The sequence below is a fragment of the Mastacembelus armatus genome, chromosome 5 (assembly GCF_900324485.2).
Source record: "Mastacembelus armatus chromosome 5, fMasArm1.2, whole genome shotgun sequence".
Taxonomy (NCBI): Eukaryota; Metazoa; Chordata; class Actinopteri; order Synbranchiformes; family Mastacembelidae; genus Mastacembelus; species Mastacembelus armatus.
Genome location: NC_046637.1, coordinates 2,116,978 through 2,133,788, shown reverse-complemented (window position 1 = coordinate 2,133,788; position 16,811 = coordinate 2,116,978). Strand labels below are relative to the sequence as shown.

The window sequence follows — 16,811 nt, the reverse complement described above, 5'->3', positions numbered from 1 at the left end:
AAATCAGATGGATCCAACAAAGTACAGACTGATCATCAAACTTAATAAATAAATTTGCAAAAATTTCTACATTTCTGTTTTTTTCTGTCAAGATGGGGTGCTGAGTGTACATTAATGGGAAATAAAATGAACTTTTTTGATTTTGGCAAATGGCTGCAATGACACAAAGAGTGAAAAATTTAAAAGGGTCTGAATACTTTCCGTACCCACTATATAAGGTAGCTAACGTCAGCCCCGCCTTTATCAGCTTCAACATTAACGTGATCAACACAATAATCATCAATAATTAGAATCCAATAATAGATCTATTCATGTGAAATGGGCCATTCTGCACAATTAGTACTTTTACTTTGGATACTTCAAGTACTTTTGTACTTTTACTACAGTAACATTGTGAATGCAGAACTTTTACTTGGAGCAGAGGATTTTACACTGTGGTATTTCTAACACTAAATAGGTTTTAATCCCAGATCACTGCTTCCATGTGTCCACACTGTGGCGCTATAAACCTGAAACCCTTTCCACCCTGGCCTATTTTTATCTGAACCCACTGAGTGTCGGGTTCCACACTGGAACCTGTTCCTCTCTGCCCTGTGTACTCTCGCCATGTTGTTGGGCTGAATCTGTTGCCCCAGTTTGTGAATTCACCGTGTTTTACTTACACAGCTGTCAGAGCCTCAACATGTCGAGTGTGTCCTACCACATCTCCAACCTGCTGGAGAAAATGACCTCCACCGACAAAGACTTCAGGTACCACAGTGTCAGACAGGGAGGGACACATTTCTTAATTTTGTCCAGTAAACTTCCGACACACAGCACTACATGTTTAACTTTGGCTGTAATTTTCATACTCAATGAATCTACATGAGTTTTTTGTTTAAATACTTTCTCCATAAAATACCAGAGGAACATGGCAGCTATATAATAATAATAATAATAATAATAAAGTACATTTACTCAATTCCTGTACAGATTTGAGGTAACCTACTTGGACTTTGCATTTTCTGCTACTTTGCAGGCCACTTTTACATGTTTTAACCCACTTCATTTGTTTTAAAGGTGTTAGTTACTTTCCAGATCCAGTTTTTTAATGTGAAATATAGTCGGCTAATAAATGATGATGTGTTGATAAGGATTAAGCCGCCTGACAATACATAAGATAGTTAAAGCTACAGGTGCATCATTACCAGCTGCAGCCTCACTGATGTACTCACATCTTCAGCCTGAGTAAGAGTACAACAGTGTGTAATACTCCATGACTGGTTAAAGTCCTGCAAAACCCTACTCAAGTGAAAATTACAGTTAAGGGATTATCAGTGAAATGTACATGAAGTATCAAAAATAGAAGTTGGTGTAAAACTATCTGGTCAGTGTCAGATTCACTGATGATCAGACGTGAAGTTATTAGTTTGAAACTGATCCTGTGTGTTCAGGTTCATGGCCACTAACGACCTGATGCTGGAGCTGCAGAAGGGCAGCATTAAGCTGGATGAGGACAGTGAGAGGAAAGTGGTGACCATGCTGCTCAAACTGCTGGAGGACAAGAACGGAGAGGTGCAGAACCTGGCTGTGAAATGGTAAAAATACAAAGCCGCACAGCCACAGGGTCGGATCTGCTGCTGCTGCTCTGGCCGTAAATCAGGAATCACTTTGCTGATTTGAGTGGTTTTGGTCACTGCATTTATAGTCGCTGGCATGTACAGCAGCAAGTGAACTGAACTCATCACGAGCTTTAGTTTAGTCTGTGGCCCACCTATGTTTACATTCAATAAAAAAATAATATTATGAAATTCAGGTAAATTTATTTGTAACCTGAGCTCAGAGAAACGTGTGTCAAACTGCATATTGGTTTATATGTATTGTGACTATTTTGGAAAATATTTAAGCTCTTTACAGGCATTTTATATTATTGTTGTAGAATATTGATAAATCACAAGCAGCATCACTGCATTGTACAATGTCCTGATGAGGTTTAATTGATAAAGAGTGACTGCAGGTATGTCTGATCTTCAGCCTGGCCCCTCTCGTGAGTAAGGTGAAGGAGCCGCAGGTGGAGATGATGGTGGACACGTTGTGTTCAAACATGATGTCGGAAAAGGAGCAGCTCAGAGACATTTCCAGCATGGGACTGAAGACCGTGATCGCCGAGCTGCCGCTGTCTTCATCAGGTGAGGGCGAGGTGAAGAGCTCTGCCTCTGTGTGCACGTCAGTCTGAGGTCAAAGGTCAGGACCTTCTTTTACACCACCCCGCACTGACGTAACTGAAAGAACAAACATTTCTAACAGTGTTGGCTACATATGGTCCACTCATTGTTTGTTTCTCTGTTTACATCCACATTTGCTACAGCATAGCAGCAGCTCTTCTCTCTGCGGTTTACATGTTTTACAGACTGACATTCACACATTATAATACATATTCACTGTAAATGAAACAGTTGTATGGGATCAGTTCATTTTTTTAAATGGTCCTTTGTAAAAAAACAAACAGAAATAAATACATTGTACATTAAATAAACAGAATAAATAGTCAAATCTGCTTTTTCAGACTGTGTCCTTAGAATTTCACATCTCATTGTTTAAAAAAAAAACTACTCTAATTATTTAAAGTGCACCCCTGACTGCATTTGAAGGCAGCAGAGCTTTACATTTGTCCCAATTGGGTCAGGTTTGCTTTGGTCTGGGTCTGTTTCTTTCTACTGGCAGCACCAATGAATGTGGTGTCCTCACCTGGTTCAACTTATCGGTCTGTGTCGTAGACCTCCATTGTTGTCCAAAAACTATTAAAAACACAGCAGGCAGCCAACCCGCCCCTCTTTTTCCAGACGCTGAGAAGGCCGTCACTTTTTCAGCCTCAGGAAGCTTCTCTCTGCTCACAACATCATCTGGAGCAGGTTTTTGAAAAGCGATGGGTTTTAGATTTGTAAAATTGAACGTTTTGTAATCTTTTCAGGTAGAATATTTCTGGGTAGTTAATATCAAACTTTATTTTTGTAGTTGCCAGTGTTGTTTGCTTTGTGATTTCCCTGTGTATTCTTATGTGGGTTGCCAGGTCTGACTCTGACAGCCGGTGTGTGTAAGAAGATTACGGCCCAGCTGATTGGGGCCATGGGGAAACAGGAAGACGTGTCAGTTCAGTTAGAGGCTCTGGACATTCTGTCAGACATGTTGGGAAGGTAACAACTAAAGATTGAGAAATAAATTTAAAACCAACAAAAGTGTATGAAGTCACACATATATCAGCATTTAATATCAAACTAACAGACTGAGAGAGGTGAAGTCACTATAACTCTGGTTGTTGTGTTTTTGATTTTGCTACAGGCTCAGTGGAGCACTGGTCAGTTTTCACAGCTCACTGCTCTCCAGTCTGTTGCCTCAGGTGAGAAACACCTGCTGTTATAAATGCTATAAATTAGGATTACTTTAGAATTATAAGACTCAATATTGTCTTTTTAAAATAGTTGAAACTATTTAAAAATTTTTTTTAAACTAATTTCATCTGAAATGTTCTTATTGTACTTATTCTTATTGTGAAGCACTTGGTGCCACCTGAGTGTATGAACTGTGTTTAATAAACAATGATTACGTATAGCATGTTATATGTATGTGAAAGAATGAGAGCATTTCCATTTGAAACAATATTGTAGTTCTCAACTGTGTGTTCAGTGTTCATCCATCTACACATTCATGCTTTCATTCATTCTTCACTCACATACTCTGCCAGTTAACCAGCCCCAGGATGGCGGTCAGGAAGCGCTCTATCTTGGCTCTCGGTCACCTGGTTCCCTCTTGTAGCCCCGCCCTCTTCTCCCAGCTGACTGAGCACCTGTTGACGGAGCTGGCCAAGGGCCCGCCCACTTCAGTCACCAGGACGTACATCCAGTGTCTGGCAACCATCAGCCGACATGGCGGCCATCGAGTCGGTGAGATCGACTTGTCTGACTAGGACCAGAAGGAGCAGACACAACACAATATACACCAATTTAAAATCTAAATCAAAGCTTTATTTATAAAGCACCTTTTATACAGGGCTATGCAGTTCTAAGTGTAAATACCAATATGACAAAATAAATAGAAATAAATAATATACAATGTAAATATAAGATAAATAAAACAACAGACAAATAATAAATATTAACGTGGTAACACAAAAAGCAAAATGAATGGAGCAGCTGAAATCTCAGACCAGTGTTTATCACATCCAGAGTGTCTTTTTCAGTGTTGTGGTTGATTTTACACTATTATGACATGTTTCATAGTTTTATTTACTACACTGTGAAAGTGTGTGTGAAAGTGTGAAAGCCATTAATATTGATATTGTTTGTCTTTCATGTGTGATCTGTAGGTGAACATTTAGAGAAGCTGATCCCTATGGTGGTTAAATTTACCACTGTGGAGGATGATGAGCTCAGAGAATATTGTTTCCAGGCCTTTGAAGCTTTTATACACAGGTAAACACTGAACCACGAACCTTATCCGAACCCTAATTCCATCCTGAACCCTGAAACCAGGTCATAAACGATGCCACTGGTTATTTTGTGTGTGCTATTGGGGTCCAATCCCATCCAGAGACTGACAGCACCAATGAATGTGGTGTCCTCAGCCTAATGCATGTGAATCCAGAACCTGGTTCATTTTATTGGTCTGTGCCATAGACCTCCATTGCTGTCCAAAAACTATTAAAAACACAGCGGGGAGCCACACCGCTGACCTGGCTCACATGGTTCTTCCTCACCAACAATGGGAGGCCCGTCTTTTTCCAAAAACCAGTTCCAGACGCTGAGAACGGCCGTCACTGTTTACAGTCTCTGAAGGAACAGAGAGTCCACTGGTCTCTGCTTTGTTTCCACTGCTCTACCAGCTTCTCTCTGTTCACAACATTTGGAGTACACAAATAAACTAAACCAGGTTCAGGACTACATCTTTTGTTGGTTTTAGTCTGTGCAAAATCACAAAAAAGAAAATACCCAGCTGCATCCTCACAGTGATGGTATCAGAGTAAAATCTACACACTCCTGTCCTCTCTTTACTAGTATCATGTTGTTGATTGACAGATGTCCAAAGGAGATGTCACCCCACGTTGCCACGGTGACTCAGCTTTGTCTTAAGTTCATGACCTTTGACCCTAACTACAACTATGATGATGAGGAAGAGGAGGAGGACGATAAAATGGATGTGGAGGATGGACTTGATGAGGGTTTGTGTCTTTTTGACTTCTGTTCAGTCCCAGAGTTGGACAGTGAATGTAGGCTGAGGTAGAGTGATTTGGATGAGGTTGATAATTACATACACATTAACTTATATGTTTTTCTGTCTGATAAGTCAAATAAACATGCACCGGGCCATAGTGTCTCTCAGCTTTACGTATTTGTTTTAGGGACATAATATCATATAAATCAGTGACTGTAAAAGGGGTTTGAAGCCATACAGGAAGTAGCCACTGGCTCCACCAAGCCCTGGCTCCCATTGACTTCCGTTCAAAAATCGGCGCCAATTACCAAGTCACTATTGTTGTCACAGTAATCATTATGGCTTTGCCGTCTTTGTTTGAACGCGCTCTTTTGATTGACAGGTTGCTTTTACTCATACACAAATCCCATTTTATAGGTAGAATTAATTGTACATAACAGATATTGACATTTAGCCTCAAGCTAAGCCCTATGACTAAGACCAGATCAGACTGTAGCATCGTAGCTTTAGCAGCTCTTTTTAGCGTGTACGTTCAACAAGCTCGCTGCTGATTGGCTCATTGGTCGCCATGGAAACGTTCTCTGGCACTGCCTTATTGTCCAAATATGGTACTTCAGGCTCCAAAAAAAAAGCAACATGGCGTCGTCCAAAACGGCCGAAAATGGCGACTGAATTGGCTTCATTCTCGCGGTGCGTAACGCGATGGGGGACGTCACACTTATGGGTCCACCACCTCGATGACGTAATATGAAAGCGAAGAACGCGTGGCAACAGTTGCTAAGGGAGAGCAGTCGAGACTTTGGTCTCTGACGTCATCGTCTAAAATGCCTTTGATGGAAGTTGCTGTTAATAGAGGTGGAGGACCAGTCCACAGTTCAGACAGACGTCATTTCTGCAGGTGCTAAACTACACGACCGTGTGTGAAAACTCACTGAAGACATTTTTGGAGGAAAAGGCAAAGTATCGAAGATAATGGAACATAACACAGAGAGAACCATGGAAAGATCAGAAACACCACAGTCAGAGGAGACTCAGGAAGTTTATTTAGATGTGGCTCGTCATCTGCTCAATGCCATTGAGACACATCTGACAAAGAAACAGTGGGAGCTGCTAAGGTCAGGTGAGCCAGATGATGCCACCAAACTGATTTTGGCCAAGCTGCTGTTGGAGGTGATAGTGAGGCTTTCAAACGCCATGGCCGAGGTTCTTAAGGACCAAGGAGAAGTCACGTCAGAGGAAGGTCCATCCTCCAATCTGGCTGCTACACTCTGCCAGAGTTTCTCTGACCTTGTCAGCCCTGAGGACCAGTGTGACAGCTCACAGCACCTGGCAAATTTAATTGTTTCAGAGGTCACAGAACGTGTGAAGTCCATCTCCATTGACGAGTGCACTGAGGAGCCTGTCATAAACCATGTGACCTCCACCTGCAGACTTCAGGATATGCTTCGCCATATTGTCAGTCTTTTAAAGGTGCTCCGAGTCGAAGTCAAGTCTTTCTGCACATCACGCAGGAAGAAAACAAGCCAGACCTCTTCCACAGAGAGCGTAGTTGACCAGGATCAGTCATCTGTTACTTTGCTGCAGCAACAGGCCTCAAAAATGTCGCTGTCGATGGATTTCGAGGAAATAATTAGCAAAGAACTGGTTCAAATCACACAGCCCCTTTTAGAGGATTTGCCAGATACTGACTGCGACCTGCTGGAACGCCATATGACTTTGGAGATAGAAAAAATTGCAGACGACATAATTCAGTTAATGAATGATGATGATGAGTATTTTCTAGAGAGGGGTATTGTTGACAATTTAATTCCAACATCCAGATGCATGACCTTTTTGAAAGAACTTGAGCAGAAGATAAAGACCTTTTTTACCAGACAGTTCGCCAAAGTTTGTTTACATCGGATAGCGGCACACATCAAAGCAAAATTCCCTCATGACTCCAGCACTGAGTCGGGGGAGAAGCTGATTGAAAGTGTTGACAATCTGCTCCTGGATGAAGCTCATGAATACGGCGCCCATGAGTTTTGTGTATTCTGGAAATACAAGAAGATGTTCAGTGGAAAAGCAGTGACGTTCACAAAAGCAGTCAGTGATCTTCTCTACAGACACATCACCTCCGGGAGGGGAGCTGAGACTGCCCAAGTCCCAGTCAAAAGCAGCGAAACCTGCAGTATAATGTCTGTTCCGCAGGCACATGCCCCCATGTACGCCGACATACATAATGAGGTGCAGAACTGCATGGCACTGACGAGCTGGTGGCTGAACGTACAGGCTGCCAGACACAGTGAGAGGGCAGCACGGGCTGTAACTCTACGGGAAGCCGAGGCAGAGGCACAGTCACAGCTGCCGGAGGTCGTCACCATGGAGACACAGGAAGACTCACAGTTGCCGGAGGTCGTCACTGTGGAGACACAGGCAGACTCACAGCTGCCGGAGTTTGTCACCATGGAGACACATGATGACTCACAGTGGCCAAAGGTCGTCACCATGGAGACACATGATGACTCACATTTGCTGGAGGTCGTCACCATGGAGACACAGGCAGACTCACATTTGCTGGAGGTCGTCACCATGGAGACACATGATGACTCACATTTGCTGGAGGTCGTCACCGGGGAGACACAGGCAGACTCACAGTTGCCGGAGGTCGTCACCGGGGAGACACAGGAAGACTCACAGCTGCTGGAGGTTGTCACTGTGAACATAAATCCAGCTGTGGCACCAGGTGCGGTTTCTGCTCACGAAGACACTCCTGCTGAACCTGTGCAGGCTGCAGAAGAGCCTGAAAACAGAAGGATGTTCATCAGGGAGGTCATGAAAAGGCTTGTCTCAAAAATATTAAGTAAAGTGAAGGTGAACCCATGTGTTTTAGATACAGACGCCATCATCAACCATCTGGCTGAAAGAGCATGGGCTGAAGTTGAGAGTGACTTAGACATCACCCCGGAAAAGTGTAAAAACCTCCACAAGGCCATTTACAAAGACCTTCATAAGAGGTGGGGCTGTGCAGGGAGGTTGATGATTGCCATGGATCTGAAGGAACCACAAGTTGAAAACTGCATCGTCTCCTCTCTGACACGTCACCTGAAGAAACCAAAAAAGTCCAGCACAATCTGCTGCTTCTTCTCATCTGTGGGCAGAGCCCTCACTAACATCTTCAAATGCAGAAACAATGTTGTTCCGATTTAGGTGAATTTGTGAATCAAATAAAGAGTTCCAGTCCTGCTCCACGTCCACTTGGCCTCCTGGCCTCCTAGTCTGGGGCAGGACTGGAACTCTTATTGTCACCACAGTGTGACATGGGTTTTCTCCAGGTGCTCTGGTTTCCTCCCACATTCGTCAACATTATACATGAATTGGTTTTCATCTTTTGCTTCTTTCTAAATAAATAAAATCCCTTTAAAAAAAAAGCTGAGAAAATTTTGAGTGTGTGATTTTTGCCATACAGGTTTGGCTGCAGCCTGGTGTGTTGAGGTAAATTTAGGCTTTAAAGAATTTAGCCTTAGCTTTTTCAGCTGTATTTACATTTTCCCATCCTATTTATGCTATTTTCCATCACATTTGGAGTGTATGAAATACAGTTGTGGTGAAATCCTCATTATTCCTTGTATATCATGCGGCATGTATGTGTCTTAAGCTATGGAAACTTCAGTTGTGGACCGTCAGGAGCATCACAGACCCAGGTACAGGTGAGTTAGGGGGAGCCTAGCCCAGCGAACTGAAGGAGCTTTTAACCTTTCCATTGGAAATATAATCATATGATTATAAAAACACTACAAAATGCCACAAAATTGAGTTGATTTTCTGTGTAATGTTAACTCATCCTGTCTCATGACTCCTTCCAGAGTCGGATGACGAGTACAGTGACGATGACGATATGAGCTGGAAGGTGCGACGCTCCTCCATCAAGTGTCTGGAGGCATTGATCAGCACTCGCAGAGACCTCCTCCTCTCCTTCTACTCCTCCATCTGCCCAGCTCTGCTCGCCAGGTTCAAGGAGCGTGAGGAGAACGTGAGGGCGGATGTATTTGGTGCCTTTTCAACGCTGCTCAGGCAAACACGCGTGGGGTCGAGTCACCACGGCATCATCATGACCAGGTTGGACTCAGGTGTGAGCAGGGAGGAGGAGCCAGCAGTCACCATGCTGAAGAAACAGGTACAGGCTGATTTTATAACAGGTCCAGATTCAGTGACAGGTGTAAAACAGAAGCTCTAATAATAGATGCATGGAGATAAATGTGTGTGGCGTCTGTGCAGGTGCCGGTGATAGTGAAGGCTCTTCACAGACACCTGAAGGAGAAGAACATTAAATCTCGGCAGGGCTGCTTCTGCCTCCTCACTGAACTGGCTCACACTGTACCTGGAGCTCTGGAGCAGCATATACCTGCTCTAATACCTGGTATCTACACACACACACACTCACGCACACGCACCTCATACCTCAGTGTTAAGACACTCGTTTCTGTTAGGCACCCCCCCACCCTTTTACCCTCTTATTTCCCTCTTCTTTTTGGTTTCCTTTTCTCCTTCCTTATATCCCTCCTTTTTGCAGGCATAGTCTTCTCCCTGACAGACAAGTCCACGTCCTCCAACATGAGGATTGATGCTCTCTCCTTCTTCCATGTCCTCCTCCTCTCCCACCCTCCTCAGGCCTTTCAACCACATATGCAGGTTCTTTAAACCTCTGTGCATTTTGACATTTGCAGAGTGAAAAAACGCACATTGACATGCAGATGAAGCTAAGATGAACCCGTACACTCTCCCTTAAGAAGATTCACATTTTTAGTTTTTGGCTCAGTCGCTTAATTTAATCACATTCTATAGATTTGATTTATAAATCACAGATCAATTACAGATGGTTGACATTAATGTTGCAGTATTAACAATGGACAATATGCACAGTGCAGTGTTATATATAAAAGCTGTTTGTATTTGTTGATAAATCAGTTGAATTAAAAGTCTGAGTTTATGAATTGATGCTTTTCATGAGTGTAAATCTCTTGTAGAGAGTGTTAATTTTTGTTAATTCTTTCTGAACCTGCATTATTTAGTACATAATGTTTCAAATAAGCTCTGTGCTAAGGATAATTCAGTAACAATGTTAGTGTTAGGTTTGCAGGTTTGATAACTGCATGGACAACTGGTAAAAGTAGCATTTGGTGATCCTAAAACAGGGTTTGATGTGAAGAATCTTCTTTTCTTGATCTGTGCAGGTGCTGCTGCCCCCGGTGGTGGCGTGTGTAGAAGACTCTTTCTATAAGATCACGTCGGAGGCTCTGCTGGTCATGCAGCAGCTGGTGCGGGTCATGAGGCCACAGGGACAGAGCACCACAGCTGGGGGATTCGATCCCAAACCCTTTGTTAAAGAGGTGCGATGGTCGGGTCAGACTGCTCTGTTTTAATTTGGATGTTGGCCTTTTTCTTCAGTATTTATCATCTGTAAAACTCTCCAAGGTGTTTGCTGTAACTCTGAAGAGACTGAAGGCAACAGACATCGACCAGGAAGTGAAAGAGAGAGCTATTTCCTGTATGGGTCACATGGTGTGTCACCTTGGTGACCACCTGGGGGCGGAGCTGCAGGGTATTTTGGCGATCTTTCTGGAGAGATTAAAGAATGAGATTACAAGACTGACAGCAGTGAGGACCATCACCCTTATTGCTGCGTCTCCAGTGAAGGTTCAGCCGCTTTGTTTATAGTTACCCGTTTATTTAACTGTTATTTTATTATTGGTTTATAAATACTTTATCAAATTAGACCGAAAATGACAAAACGTCCCTCCGTGTCATCCAGATCAACCTGTCCTCCATCCTGTCAGAGGCTTTGTCTGTGTTGGGCTCTTTCCTGAGGAAGAACCAGCGGGCTCTGAAGCTCAGCACGCTGGCGTGTCTGACAGCGCTGGTCACGCATCACGCTGCCACCATCAAACCTGCAGCTCTGGAGCCTGTGCTGAGTGAACTGCCCTCTCTGGTGGATGAGAGCGACATGCATGTATCTCAGGTAGGTAACTGACTTTAACACATCACAGGTCCTGATGTTCTTCATTACATCTGATGTTTGTGATGTTTGTGTGCCGATGCTTCACAGCCACGTCTGTCATAGATTCTGATCTGACCGTTCTCACAGCACTCACACACTCACACATTGGATAGGAATTGGATCTGAGCTGAGAACAGCTGGTTTAGTTTGTCCTAACTGTGGTATTTTGTACTGATGTTTTTTATAAAACCCATGTAGTAGTAGTAGTAGTAGTACTAATGCAGTCCACCTCTGTTTAGGTGTCAGTCACCTTGCTGACCTGCATGGCCAATGCCTGCCCCTCCTCTCTGGCTAAGATCAGCTCCTCCGTGCTACCGGGAGTTTTCGGACTGGTCCATTCCCCGCTGCTGCAGAGCAGTGCGCTGGCAGCCGTGCTGGACTTCCTGCAGGCACTGGTGCTGTCCAAAACCAGTAACCTGAGCTACAGGTGAGACAATGTGTGTGGGCCCAGTCTTTACTGAGTTTAATGGTAAGATAAGATAATCTTTATTCGTCCTCAAAGGGAAAGTCAGGAATTCAGGAAAACTGTTTGTTTGTAATGGTTTTGTTGATCTCCAGTTGTTTTTAAAGCTCATATTTCTGGATGGAAGTTACAGACAGGAGGTTCATCCTTATTTGCCATAAACAGGTTTTAAATCTGTTTTAGTTTGGAGTTGAACTGGGTATTGACTATTAGTGGTGCTGTATCATAATGACATGATTCTATCTTCACGTTTTAAAAAATGATCTTAAAGCTATGTTAGTATCATGCAGTGAAAATGCAAAGCACAAGCTTCCAGATTTACCTCGGAAACAAAGTTAATTATTACATGAACTATTGTGACCCCTGCATCCTCTGGTCTCTGCAGACAGTTGCTGAAGTCTCTCACTGAGCCGTTTCACAGCGCTCCGTCTTCGGTGGACAGCAGCACCATCCACAGACAGTCCTACCACTCTGTCGCTCGCTGTGTGGCCGCTCTGTGCTCTGCCTGCCCTAAAGAGACACCAGGCACCGTGGCCAGCTTCATACAGGAGGTGTGTGACTGTTTCGGCACCTACGCAGGCTCCGATCCTCTGCAGTCTGTCTCTTCCCTCAATCTGCTGTATCTCCTCAGGTAAAGAATCGTGGCTCTCCAGAGTCCGCTCGTGTCCTGGCTCTCTTGTGTCTAGGGGAGGTGGGGAGGAGTGGCAGTCTGGGAGGGAGTAAAGAGGTGCAGGGCGTCATTGTGGAGGCCTTCACCTCCACCAGTGAGGAGGTAAGAGTTCATGTTTAAAATGAAGTGACAGCACACAGCCATGTTGTTATTGGTGTTGTATATTTGAGAACATTTCTTCTGTCAAATTTCCTCACATTTGAATGTTTTTATTTGTTTGTTTGCCTTCATTAATAGTTGACAGGAAACATGAGGACAGAGAGAGCTGGTTGACAGATCACAGTCCTGTCATGTTTAATACTGTATTTTTTGGCAAATAAAGTGAGAAATAGCAGGAATATTCTTCAGAGTTTCCTTTGGTGGTACTACTGCTACTTTTACTACTACTAGACAACCTGAACTCAGCAGCTGATGAGAGTCTGTACTAACATAGAGCAGTGGTGATAAATGGGAGCACTTATTCCTGGATGAATGGGGGTGAAAGAAGACGCAGGACTCACAGCGGAGCCTGTTTTTTTGTGGTTTCAGGTGAAGACGGCAGCGTCCTGTGCTCTGGGCAGCATGGCAGTGGGCAGCCTGAGCGAATACCTGCCCTTCCTGCTGAAGGAGATCTCCTCCCAACCACGGAGACAGTACCTTCTTCTGCACTCGCTCAAAGAAGTCATCAGGTGTGTGTCCGTTTGGGGCTGAAAGTTAGTGAATATTGGACTTTATTTATGATTAATTAGGTGGACACAAACACAACTCCAGAAAAATGACTGTTGCTCTGGGGCTGCTGGATGAGGAAAAAATTAACTGTTCAACAAAAAACATGTCAATTTCTGCCCCCAATTGGCCAAATCATGACCTTTGAACCAAACAGAGTATAACTGGAAACATGATGAAATCACATATTTTGTGTAGTTGTGGTGTGATACTTTTCCACTGCTGTCTTTTTGTAAATGCAGATTTCACACAGCTTTAATCACAGTTCCCTCCTCTTCCTCTCCTTTTTTATTAGATCTAGTTTTATTAAGTCTTTCTCTCTCTCTGTTCAGTGCCTGTCCAGCCTCTAGTCTCTCGCCCCACTTGGAGTCGATCTGGGCACTGCTGTTTCAGAACTGCGAGTGTCCGGAGGAGGGGACCAGGAACCTGGTAGCTGAATGTCTGGGGAAGCTGACCTTAGTCAACCCTGCACAGCTTTTACCCCGACTTAAACAGCAACTTAAAGCTGGTACAGTGTGTGAGGAGGCATGTTTACTACACCTGTTGCATATAACTGTGAGCTGTGCAAAATATTGCACCCCCACTATTTTTAAATTGAGCAGCATATTTTCCTAGTTGTCATAAGTTTGGTTTGATCTGCTTGCAGCCATGTTCCAGGTTTGAAAGTCGACTCTCTACTGCATCAGACAAAACATTAATGAATGTTAAAAAGACAACAAACTAACCAAAATGTGTTTTATGAGTTTTAGTTCAGGGAATCACTGCTATTTTTATGTCATCCAATAGTGTGGTGTTGTGATAAAATCACTATTGTCCATGGTTCTGTTAAAGGTTCACTCAGTTAGAACAACTGTTCTCTCACAGGTTCTCCTGTGGCTCGCAGCACAGTGGTGACAGCGGTCAAGTTCACGATTGTTGACCAACCTGCTCCCATTGATTCACTGCTAAAAGACAGCATAGGTAAGACACACACACAATTAATCCTTTGGTCCATAAAATATAAAATATCCGTCCCATTTTAGAAAATACCAAGTTATATTTCGTTTGCTTGTTTTGTCTAACTACGTTTCTAAAACCCAAATATACTTACAGTTATTTACATTTAAGAGGCTGGAACCAAACAGTGTTTCTACTTAAATAGTGACTTAAACAGATCCAGATTTTTAAGCCAGTGTTAAAGCCCTGCTCACATCTACAAATGCATGTGTACAGTGAACGAGGTTATAGCTGCTGTAATTAGTGTTTCTGTGCATGGTGGCCCTGACACTCTTTCCTTCTGGAGTGATTTTAGTGTAGGAGTAAAAATCCATGTTAATGTTGATGGTAGGAAGTGAAGTACATTTACTCAAATACACTGTAGTTGAATCTTTCTATTTCATGCATTTGAGGGAGAAGTATTGTACCTTTTACTTCACTACAGGCATCTGCTAAAAAAATCACAAACCAGCAACCAGTATAAAGAAGCAAGTTACAACATTAAAATATCTCAGTAATGTGCCAAACAATAATAAAATACTATATATTCTGTATAAAAAGTCCCAATCCTGAACCAACCCCTTGAATTCGATAGAAAGAGTTTATCTCTCCTCATGAGAAATTTAAATTGGACAGAACCAGAACCAGTATAAGTACACACTCATGCTGTCACTGAAGTGATTTCATCTCTGTGGCAGGTGACTTCCTGAAGACCCTGCAGGATGTGGACATTAACGTGCGCCGTGTCACCTTGGTGATGTTCAACTCTGCAGCTCATAACAAACCGTCTCTGATCCGCGGCCTCCTGCCAAAAGTGCTGCCTCACCTCTACAGGGAGACGCAGATCAGAAAAGACCTCATCAGAGAAGTGGGTTTCCTGCCTGGGAGGCTGAAGGTGTTGATGTTTGGTGTTAGTACAGTACATGTGCAGTACATGTTAGTGTGTGTGTGTGTGTGTGTGTGTATGTGTGTGCACACTGCAGGTGGAGATGGGTCCGTTCAAACACACTGTGGATGACGGTTTGGATGTGCGTAAAGCAGCATTCGAGTGTATGTACACCCTGCTGGACAGCTGTCTGGAGGGCCTGGACGTGCTGCAGTTCCTGGATCACGTAGAGGAAGGACTCAAAGACCACTATGACATCAGGGTGGGTGGAAAACAAAAATCAGGTTGGCAGCAGACTGTCACCAAACCAGATGACACAACATCCTCAGTTTTCACCAGTTTGGTCAGATACACAACTATCAGTCAGCAAACTAAGGGCTGCCTTTTAAAACACTGTCTGAACTGTGTTTTCAGACATCTAGAGACTTTAGGAGAAAGCTGGCAGTGTTTCTGAAACATGTGCTATGTTTTTCTCATAAGCAATAACCAGCTTTCATCCAGTGCATGACAGATTCTTAGTGTAGACGTGTAGAGCAGTGATCTAATGCAGTAGCTCCTACCAAAACAACAAAAAAAAAAAACTGACTTTTGCTCTTTGTGTGTATAAATGTCTCTGCAGATGCTGACTTTCCTGATGCTGGCCAGACTGGTTTCTCTGTGTCCTGCTGCTGTCCTCCAAAGACTGGACAGACTGGTGGAGCCACTTAAAGCCACCTGCACCTCCAAGGTATCAGAAATACATACACTGTCATTATAATATTTCATATTATAAGCCTTATAAATACAACTTTACATTAGTGCACAGGCCTTCACCGACATGGGCTGAGGAGGAAGAGGATGTGATTAATGTTTGTGTTAGAAAATGCAAATTTTCTTCTGTTCTTGTTGTTGTTGTTCTTCTTCTTCTGAAATCACATACTCAATCATATACTGTACATACTGAAAGAGGTTTTTGCAGGTTTTTTTTTTTTAAATTTTCAAACAAGTCAGTCAGAAATATGTAAAAGTAGTAGCAAAGTTTTTTGGGCTTTCCAAGAAAGGTTAGAGGGACTTGTATAAAACCTGTCCCATTTCCCTTGCCTGGTGGCTGCCGAGTGGCATCCATGCTAATGACAGTGAGAGACACCCAGCCAAATAAAAGGTCATCCTAACGGAAAGGAATGATGGCCAAAGCTGACTTGAATCTCCTCTCCGACACCACCTGCAGGTGAAGGCCGGTTCCGTGAAACAGGAGTTTGAGAAGCAGGAGGAGCTGCGGCGCTCGGCCATGCGCGCCGTCGCCGCCTTGCTGGCCGTGCCCGAGGTGGAGAGAAGCCCCAGCATGGCCGATTTCGCCAACCAGATCAGAACCAACGCTGACATGGCGTCCATCTACCAGAGCGTCCAGGGAGGGGAGGGAGGGGGCTTAGGACCTGCAGAGAGCATGGACGTGAACTAGACACTGGACGATGGGGGAGATCTTTTATTATGAGTCTTTTATAGAAAGATTTAGATAGTTAGTTTAATTCACACGAGAGCATCTTTCTGAAAATTTAGGTTTAGTGTGTGTCTGATCTTCTGAAGATTTTGTTGCAGAAATGTCACTAGGTTTAAATCTTGTTTAATTGGTCTTTTTATCAAATACAAACATGTAACAGGTAAATCACCACAAATATGCTGATCTCTTACTCAGAGGGAAATGTCGGAAAAGTAGCAATAAAACATGATAAAATGTGTTTACATATTGAAAAAGGACTAAACTACTTAAAAGTAGGCATTAGGATCCGCATCACTTTAAATGAGCCATTTTATACACACTCTAACTATATAGCAATCCATTATATTTTATTAACCACTATTATTAATAGAAAATCTGAATCTGCAAATAAAGTAAATCTATTGAATTACA

The 16,811-nt window shown here is 43.3% G+C and overlaps 1 protein-coding gene across 1 annotated transcript; it reads left to right on the top strand.

Annotated features, from left to right (window-relative positions):
* Nucleotides 1–581: 581 nt before the first annotated feature.
* cand2 (cullin-associated and neddylation-dissociated 2 (putative)) lies at nt 582–16,811 on the top strand. The gene is made up of 24 exons (XM_026307866.1): nt 582–750; nt 1,434–1,577; nt 2,014–2,168; nt 3,050–3,173; nt 3,319–3,376; nt 3,722–3,920; nt 4,343–4,448; nt 5,052–5,194; nt 9,033–9,343; nt 9,445–9,586; nt 9,740–9,858; nt 10,401–10,556; nt 10,642–10,863; nt 10,979–11,185; nt 11,464–11,651; nt 12,073–12,238; nt 12,319–12,459; nt 12,886–13,025; nt 13,395–13,570; nt 13,927–14,022; nt 14,736–14,905; nt 15,021–15,185; nt 15,543–15,650; nt 16,131–16,811. The coding sequence occupies exons 1-24, from the start codon at nt 683–685 to the stop codon at nt 16,359–16,361; spliced, it is 3,735 nt and encodes a 1,244-aa protein (XP_026163651.1). The 5' UTR covers nt 582–682; the 3' UTR covers nt 16,362–16,811.

Coding starts and splice junctions, on each gene's coding strand:
- cand2 (XM_026307866.1), top strand. CDS start 683: ATGTCGAGTGTGTCCTACCACATCTCCAACCTGCTGGAGAAAATGACC. Junction 12,239..12,318: donor TGGCCAGCTTCATACAGGAG/GTGTGTGACTGT, acceptor GTATCTCCTCAG/GTAAAGAATCGTGGCTCTCC. Junction 14,906..15,020: donor GAAAAGACCTCATCAGAGAA/GTGGGTTTCCTG, acceptor TGCACACTGCAG/GTGGAGATGGGTCCGTTCAA.